At 43.2% G+C, this 9,254-nt stretch overlaps 1 protein-coding gene across 2 annotated transcripts in view; it reads left to right on the top strand.

Annotated features, from left to right (window-relative positions):
* Positions 1-715: 715 nt before the first annotated feature.
* ptprz1a (protein tyrosine phosphatase receptor type Z1a) overlaps positions 716-9,254 on the top strand; it is a 346,830-nt gene continuing 338,291 nt past the window's right edge. For both annotated transcript variants that reach the window (XM_086008797.1, XM_086008795.1), the window contains exon 1: positions 716-1,664. In XM_086008797.1, the coding sequence (XP_085864923.1) occupies positions 1,613-1,664 (52 nt within the window). In that variant the 5' untranslated portion in view covers positions 716-1,612. The remainder of the gene's footprint in view (positions 1,665-9,254) is intronic.

The following is a 9,254-nucleotide window of genomic DNA, read 5'->3' as shown; positions in this document are numbered from 1 at the left end:
CATCCGGGAAGGCGCCGAACACCTCGAGTCTCTTCGCCGGGAGCAAGCGGAAGCCAAGCGCAGGCAGCGCAAGGAGCGCACATCAACCCAAGCACTCCACCCACCCGCCCCTTCAACCACCATCTGCCCCACCTGTGACAGAGGCTGTAGGTCCCACATTGGACTCATCAGTCACCTGCGAACTCATTTTTAATGTGGAAGCAAGTCATCCTCAGTTCCGAGGGACTGCCTAAGAAGAAGAAGAAGATAACTGAACCCTGAAAATCACATTCAAGAGTCACTTGGCTGCTTTGATGGTGTCATTTGTTTAGATTGGATTCTGGGAATCCAGCACGTCCACTACTAAACCTGAACCCCTTACCCGGCAGCAGTCATAGACCAAGAGAAAAATGGGTCTACAATTCTAGTGCTTCGATAAGGGAGCCAGATTTATTACTGTAAACGCCAGGAGCTAGCTGACAGACACCAGTGTCCCGGAATACTATCGCCAGTACAAAGGCAGCTGAAATTCTCACACACAGTGCAGCAGATCACATTCAGGCACAAGTTAACAGCTCGGTCTTCTCCCCGAGTATCTCGCATTCACTCATTTCGTGGGGTGTTCACATTCACTGTCTGAGAGTAGCTGTCACAGCAATAGGCAGGCAAGCACTCACATTCATTGAGACTCTCCCAGTCACTCATCCTTTCTCTCTCTCTCACACACACACAGAGCCAGATTCACTTTCGCTGTTACACTGAGGTGTCCTGCTCAGCCTCTCTCTCTCTCACACCCAGAGCCAGACTCACTGTTACACGGAGTGAGGTGCTTTGCTCAGCCTCTCTCACTCTCTCTCTCACACACCCAGACTCACTGTTACACTGAGTGAGGTGTTCTGCTCAGCCTCAGCCTCTCTCTCTCTCACACACACCCGGACTCACTGTTACACTGAGTGAGGTGCTTTGCTCAGCCTCTCTCTCTCTCACACACCCAGACTCACTGTTACACTGAGTGAGGTGCTTTGCTCAGCCTCTGCCTCTCTCTCTCTCACACACCCGGACTCACTGTTACACGGAGTGAGGTGTTCTGCTCAGCCTCTCTCTCTCTCTCACACACCCGGACTCACTGTTACACGGAGTGAGGTGCTTTGCTCAGCCTCAGCCTCTCTCTCTCTCTCACACACCCGGACTCACTGTTACACGGAGTGAGGTGCTTTGCTCAGCCTCTCTCTCTCTCTCTCTCTCACACACCCGGACTCACTGTTACACGGAGTGAGGTGCTTTGCTCAGCCTCTCTCTCTCTCTCACACACCCGGACTCACTGTTACACGGAGTGAGGTGCTTTGCTCAGCCTCTCTCACTCTCTCTCTCTCTCTCTCTCACACACCCAGACTCACTGTTACACGGAGTGAGTTGCTTTGCTTAGCCTCTCTCACTCTCTCTGGAGTCATTCACGGTGAGGGCGGCTCTCAGTCACTTGGCTGCCTTGTCACACCGGTTCAGTCACGGACTCCATGCACGGCTCCTCCTGGTTCATCGTCTGACAAAAAGTAACAACAAGAAACCTCTTCACCAGAAGGACTTAATCTGTTACCAAATCCAACAAGTTGTCGTCGGACCAGGCTCCGTGGATATGCTGCCCGAGTCTCGCTGGATCCTTGCAATCCTTTGTATCTGTCAAGTCGGTGAGTGCTACATTAACCGATCCGCGGTTTCCGTGTTGTTGCATCTGTACCTCATTAAAAAAATAAGTCACATTTCCTGCGATATTCGCAACGTGTAAGTGAGATTTTATAAATCATTTCAGTGTTTGGGGGCTTCTGTATTACCGGGTCCTCGAGGCTCAACAGAAAAGATAGCACAGAGAGAGAGAAGTATAATGTGGGATATTTATCGTAAACAAAACCCAAGCTGCAGCCGAATCTTTATTTGACCTTTTTCTGAGTTGTGATGCTGTTGGTTGGTGGCTGAGACTCTGGGCTGTGGACTGGAGTGGTGTGTGTGAGTGTGGACTGGTGTGTGCATTTGTGTGGACTGTGTGTGGAGTGTACTGGTGTGAGCGTGGTCTGTGTGGAATGTGTGTGTGTGGAGTGGACTGGTGTGAGTGTGTTTGTGTGGAGTGGACTGGTGTGAGTGTGTTTGTGTGGAATGTGTGAGTGTGTGTGGACTGGTGTGAGTGTGTTTGTGTGGAGTGGACTGGTGTGAGTGTGTTTGTGTGGCGTGGACTGGTGTGAGTGTGTTTGTGTGGAATGTGTGAGTGTGTGTGGAGTGGACTGGTGTGAGTGTGTTTGTATGGAGTGGACTGGTGTGAGTGTGTTTGTGTGGAATGTGTATGTGGACCGGTGTGAGTGTGTTTGTGTGGAATGTGTATGTGGACTGGTGTGAGTGTGTTTGTGTGGAATGTGTATGTGGACTGGTGTGAGTGTGTTTGTGTGGAATGTGTATGGACTGGTGTGAGTGTGTTTGTGTGGAATGTGTATGTGGACTGGTGTGAGTGTGTTTGTGTGGAATGTGTATGTGGACTGGTGTGAGTGTGTTTGTGTGGAATGTGTATGTGGACTGGTGTGAGTGTGTTTGTGTGGAATGTGTATGTGGACTGGTGTGAGTGTGTTTGTGTGGAATGTGTATGTGGACTGGTGTGAGTGTGTTTGTGTGGAATGTGTATGTGGACTGGTGTGAGTGTGTTTGTGTGGAATGTGTATGTGGACTGGTGTGAGTGTGTTTGTGTGGAATGTGTATGTGGACTGGTGTGAGTGTGTTTGTGTGGAATGTGTATGTGGACTGGTGTGAGTGTGTTTGTGTGGAATGTGTATGTGGACTGGTGTGAGTGTGTTTGTGTGGAATGTGTATGTGGACTGGTGTGAGTGTGTTTGTGTGGAATGTGTATGTGGACTGGTGTGAGTGTGTTTGTGTGGAATGTGTATGTGGACTGGTGTGAGTGTGTTTGTGTGGAATGTGTATGTGGACTTGTATGGAATGTGTATGTGGACTGATGTGAGCGTGGACTGGTGTGAGCGTGGACTGGTGTGAGTGTGGACTGGTGTGCGCGTTTGTGTGAAATGTGTATGTGGACTGTGTGTGTGTTTGTATGGAATGTGTTTGTGGAATGCGTGTGTGTTTGTGTGGAATGTGTGTGGAATGTGTGTGTGTGAACTGGTTTGTGTGGAGTGTGTGGACAGCCGAATGGACCTTCACCTTGCCGAGTTGCATTGATGAGAAGGGAGGTGAACCAAAGGGGCTTCAGTTCTTGCAGCACTTTGTATTGAGATGTGCCCATAATGTCGCTGTAGTTTCATTAAGGGGGGAGTTGTAAGAAAATTTTAAGAAACTGAGGTTTTTAAAGAGTCCAAATGGGCAACCTGTTTTGGCCTTGCAGTTTGTGTAATACTTATTGCATTACACCATATATTCGTGTAAACTATCACCTTTATTATTTAACATGTCCTAGCAAACCTTCATCAGTTTTATGGCACATTTAGCCAGCTGTTGCAGGGACTTCTCATTGCTTTGCCTATTAATGAGCAAATATATCATGAGTTTAAATTGTAATTAGGTGAAGAATATTTTTGAAATTAAGAACTGGTGCATATTAGCGGAATACAATACAGGACATGCTCCTCTTGCAAAACTCAACAACCTAGAAGGTATTTGTCTCAGTCATTGTTCTGATCTATTTTGATACAAACCTCAATTCGTTTTGCAGCTCTTTGTTCTTCATTGGATTCTGTTAAGGACAGGTTGATTACTCTGGGGCTGTTCTTCATGTGTGTTAAAGCTAGCAATGAAGGAGAGAGACTGAGAGCACAAAGAAAGGTCCCGCACAGATGTTTAAAAGAGATACAATATTGTAATCAGTAGGCCTGCTGTTGGACAACCTCTGTTCTCGACCAGTGCTACCAATCTCTCAGTGGATTGTTCAACTCAGCCTTATTGACTGAGGCTGGTAGGACTCATTGAAAAACAGCCTTTTCTACATAGTCAGCTATGTAGCTACTAAACCTGGTTCTCTATTTTTCTAAGCCAAGCTTGGATCAAAATGATTGGAGGAGGGGGGCGGTGGAGGAAGAAAAACTGGCAGGTGGTGAATGAACTCTACTGAACCATATTCTTTCACCTCTGCCGCTTGGGTTCAAATCCAGCCCAGACTGTGATGAAAATGTCCTTTCTGATAAATGGTCCTATGTGAGATTACGTTGAGCAGTTCCCTGTGGATTCAAGGCCAGAGTGGCGATGACTCATAATTCAGCAGTAGTTGTTGGGTGTGCTTAATTGTAGGTCACAGTCGGACCTACAGTTCAAATCTTTCTCGTAACCACGTTAACTTAGTAAATTTTACATAGCGGGGTTGACAATTTATGTTCAAAGTCTCTTGTTGTTTTAACTTATGACTAGTGCGGTTGCTGTGCCATTTGTATTTTGTAAGGCAATTGGATATGTTTTCTGTGATGAAATTTCACACTTTAAATATTTATGGACAAATGCAAAAAAGTGCATGCTAGTGGAGTGTACCGAATGTCAAAAGTCATCAGCAGCTTGAAATTTGTGTGAAAATGTAACAGAGAGTAGTGATGACCTCAACGTATAAGAGTGATGCGGTAAGTTTATTTGAATCTCTGCAATTATACAGAGTTACTTAAAGCTTTCGCGGTCTAGTGGTTTCTTTAAGATTGATGTCCATGACAGAAATGAAGAGAATTGAGGAAAAGGACTGTCAATTCCAGCCTCCTGTCCACATCCCATTGCTAACAATGAAGAAGTTTATTCCTGCTCTGATAATAGAGCTGTTATGAAAGGTAGCATTAAATGAAAAATATAGATCTTCAACTAATTGTTGTGCTGATCATTTTGAATACAGACCTTTCGCTTCAGTTGTCCAACTTTCTTCTCACAAACCCAATGAGGAATCACACTTTAGACTGTGACACAATTTAATCCAGTTGGATTACAGTTCAAAAAGTATGCAGCAGAAGACAAAGAACACACCACAGAAAATAAAGTTTTAAATGCTTTTTTATGCTAAATGTATTGCCATATGGATCAGAAAGCTAAACATTTTTAGAACAGTATATATTCAGTAGACACTGACCTCCTATTTTCAGTGGTGCTTTGACTTTTCTTACCCCCAAATAAACTCAAATATTTCATTGTATTTTGATGGAGGTTGAATGGTCAATCCTAATTTCCATTGAAAAAACAGAAAAGATAAGCTGGTTTCAATCTGATTGGACATCTTCTAATAGATTCTCTTTGTATCCAGTTCCTTGCATGTAAAATTGCATTACTTTGTCTTTCTTTACATTTTTCCTTTTATCCTTATGCTTCCTATGTAAGATTTAATCCTTGCTTTCTGTTTTGTTGTCTTTCTCCTTATTTACACTGGTAATCTATTTAGGGTTATACTTGTCATAGAAAAGCATAAGCTCGAGGAGCACATCTCAAGTCATTGGAAGCCGTCAACAGCAGATAACAGAGGCATGGCCATTTTAAATACACGTTCTGCTGGGTTTTGAGAGCTGAGTGTGAAGTCCAGATTGAAGCCAGGGCAATGATGAATGGTATAGTTTGGCAATAGCCTGCAACCCTATATAATAGAAGAGGCCAAGAAGTTTATGGATGGAAGAGTGGACTGAAAATTTCACTGATATAAATGGAATCATGCACCAGCCACAGTGACATTCAGGACCACCGAGTTGGCTATCCGAGATCTCCAAAGAGATTCACTTCAACCAGTCAATAGTTGCTTAACCAACTCGGGTAGTAGTACAGCTAACTAGAAAATAGGCAAGAAGTTCTAAGCAAAGTAGTCCTTTCTTCTCTCCTTCCTATTGCTGCTGCTACTACTCCTATGGTTGAGCTCCCTTTTTATACTTCTCATTTTTCCAGAATGTTTTCATCCTCAAGGATGTGAGTAACATTTTAAGGGAAGTTGTAATGAGTAGCTTCATTTTTTGAAGTTGCATTACCTTTCATTCTTCCTTCTGTAATTGAGAGGGTGTCTGCTCAGAGTGTCACTCTAGGGTCAGCTGCCAAGAAATCCATGAGAGTGGCCTGCCGATGGCACTTCTTTCAGTTTTTCTTCCCTTTCTCTGGGAGGCATCTGAAACACTGCTCCGCAACATTCCACAATGATGCACCTGAGATTTGGAGCTCGTGGAGGAGCAGGGCTAATCAAAATGCGTCCCATCACTCTCTTGCTTTGTACATTGGTGCTGATGTGCCCTGCACCTCGTTGTTGCTCAGGATGTTCTCCGTGTTTATATAATGCAGAGCATTGCAATACCAGATCTCCAAACTCAGTTGAATCAAGGTCCAATTGGTTATGCAAAAATAAAATTCCTGTTCTTCACAGGCCCAATTAACATCTTATTGGCGTTCACAGGACAATAGTTGGCTGTACTTTTAATTAAGACATTGTGTAATAAATGCATGGTTTGGTCCTTTTAAAAAGCCCTGCATTCCTTTTGGTCACCAGAACAGATTGCAGCTCTTGCCTCTTCATCATTTCTGGATCACTGCAGTGTGAATGTTGCTGCGGAAAAGTAGATGACTTGATTTGTGCTCCAAAGGATCTGCAGAGAATTAACAACAGATGAAATGCAAATAGTGTTTAAAACAAGTGTTTGAAAAGTCTTTTCTCATTTGTTTACAACACTGTAACACAAATTGCATTACTGTTTTAATTGTGGGTGATATCGTCATGTTGAAAATGATGCACCATCTCCTGGCTCTTCTGTCTCCCCCAAACCAAAATAATTTTATATTTGGAAATGGCTTATTGCAAAGACAATTTCAAAGTAATATTGAGAAATGTAAGGTGATGCATATTGGTGCTAAAATAGCTGTTATTTTAAAATATGGGATTTTCTAGGTAAGTGAGATAGTTAGAAAACAAAATGAATGTGATGACTGACCCAATATTGAAACCTTCAGCACATTGCATTAGAACGATTGCAAAGATTAATGTTATGAAGTGGAGAATCTATAGAAATGAAAAGAGTCCCAGGACGTGATACTGATACTCTATAAAACATTAATGAGACCACAACTGGAGTATTGTTTTCAGTTTCTGGTCACTGTATATAGTTATAAAGTAGATGGCATTGAGACATTGGAAAGGATTGAAAGAGGGACTTGCAGGGCTGTTTCTGTGTTTTAGATTGATGAGTTATGCAGAATAACTAAGGGAACTCAACCTGTTTTCACTGGGGGGAAGGACATGATCTCCAGCTTTTCAAAATATTGAAAGGAATCAAAAGCGAAGATATGAAGAAGTTCTTTATGTAGGACCAGCAGAAGAATACTAGGAGCACAATTAAAAGCTGATGAGAATGTAAGCTTTTTGTAACTTCAAGACTAACTTCTTCACATTCATATTTGTTAACTTAGTAAGGTAAATAAAGTGCAACCTGGTTCAATGAATAGTGACTTTGAAGCATTGAAGACCTCGGTATACAGCTGGAAGTCGAGGATATGTCCTCGAGACAGGAAATCGAGGGAAATTGTCCATACAGAGTCAATGTGTGAGCCTAAATGGGCGAGCAGTATAGCCTTTTCTCAGTCCATGGCTCTATTTATCTTCAGAAGTTAGTGGTGCTAAAAGATGAAGGCACTAAGGTTTTTAAAAGCTTTTTTTAACTTTTCACATAAATATTTATATAAATTATTTTTAAAAAGCTGTTGGAAAATGATTTAAGAGCTGCAGCTATCTGAGTTTGCACAATAATAGATTCTTGGATTAGCCATTTGTATCAGGACAATAAACCATAATTCATCATTGGTCTGTATTATGAGATTTCCAGAAAAAAAAATTATAAAAATACACCTTTTCATCAAACCTCTTCATTTTGTTTGTACCGTTGAAGGTGACCATTGTATCTTTTTAGCGATGCCCTTCTCCCATGCTTTCAATGGATTCTGCCTGTATTTTGTTAAATAATGTGAGATGAGGATCTTGCATTATCAAAAAACAGTCAAATGTTCAATTATGAAAATAACACTAAACGTTTTTCTCTCTCTCTCTCAAAAAAAAATACTATTATTTTCCCTTCCTCCTTAGTTTGTTTTCCTCATTCCCTGGCTGAGGGTGACCGCTGCTGTTCTTGAACTGGCCACTAGCAATAGTGCTGAATTAGCTAATCTTCCAGGGTGGCAGTAGTAGACCTCATCTTCCCTGGGATAGAAAGGATAAGACTGGCAAGTGTTCCTATCTGATTGCTGCCCAGATCTCTTGCAGGAAGTGTGTGTTTTAGAACATTGGGTGAACATAGGATTAGGCGCTGCTGTGATGCTCTACACAGTTGAATAGTTTGCTGATGCTCACTGTCAAAGCTCACACATGAATAATGGATACTTGGGCAAAGTATTGGTTATGGTGTGGACAAATGTAAGAAGTCACACAACACCAGGTTATAGTCCAACAGTTTTATTTGAAATCACAAGCTTTTGGAGCGCTGCTCCTTCATCAGGTGAAGTGGAGAGATGCATAAAGACACAACTTACATAGTCAGAGAATAATGCCAGATGATTACAAGTAATCTTTCTAACTGCCATTTATCACACCTCGGCAGAGAGATACTCACAGCAATCAAAGGTGTGAATGGTTTCCAAACAGGTCAGTCAGGAAAACATTACATCAAAGAACAATGAGGTGGGGTCACAAGGGGTCAAATGTTGCAGATGCTGGGGTCTGTATGAAAAACAAAAAAACATTTTTTTTGCTGGAAATCACAGCAGGTCCGGCCGCATCTGTGTAGAGAGAACAAGCCAATGATTACTCGAGTCTGGGTGACCCTACATCAGGTGGGGTTACATGTAGCGTGACATGAACCCAAGGTCCCGGTTGAGGCCGGCCTCATGAGTGCGGAACTTGGCTATCAGTTTCTGCTCTATGATTTTGCGTTGTCGTGTCTCTTGAAAGCCGCCTTGGAGAATGCTTACCCGAAGATCGGAGGCTGAATGTCCTTGACTGCTGAAGTGTTCCCCGACTGGGAGGGAACACTCCTGCCTGGCAATTGTTGCGCGGTGTCCGTTCATCCATTGTCGCAGTGTCTGCATGGTCTCGCCGATGTACCATGCTCCGGGGCATCCTTTCCTGCAACGTATGAGGTAGACAACGTTGGCCGAGTCACATGAGTATGTACCTGGTGGGTGGTGTCCTCATGTGTGATGATGGTATCTGTGTTGATGATCTGGCATGTCTTGCAGAGGTTGCCGTGGCAGGGTTGTGTGGTGTCGTGGTCGCTGTTCTCCTGAAAGCTGGATAATTTGCTGCGAAC

This window comes from Somniosus microcephalus, chromosome 16 (genome assembly GCF_052327205.1).
Source record: "Somniosus microcephalus isolate GS21.2 chromosome 16, FLI_Smic_1.0, whole genome shotgun sequence".
Classification (NCBI taxonomy): Eukaryota; Metazoa; Chordata; class Chondrichthyes; order Squaliformes; family Somniosidae; genus Somniosus; species Somniosus microcephalus.
The sequence above is the reverse complement of the archived record's forward strand: the minus strand, read 5'-3'. Positions and strand labels throughout refer to the sequence as shown.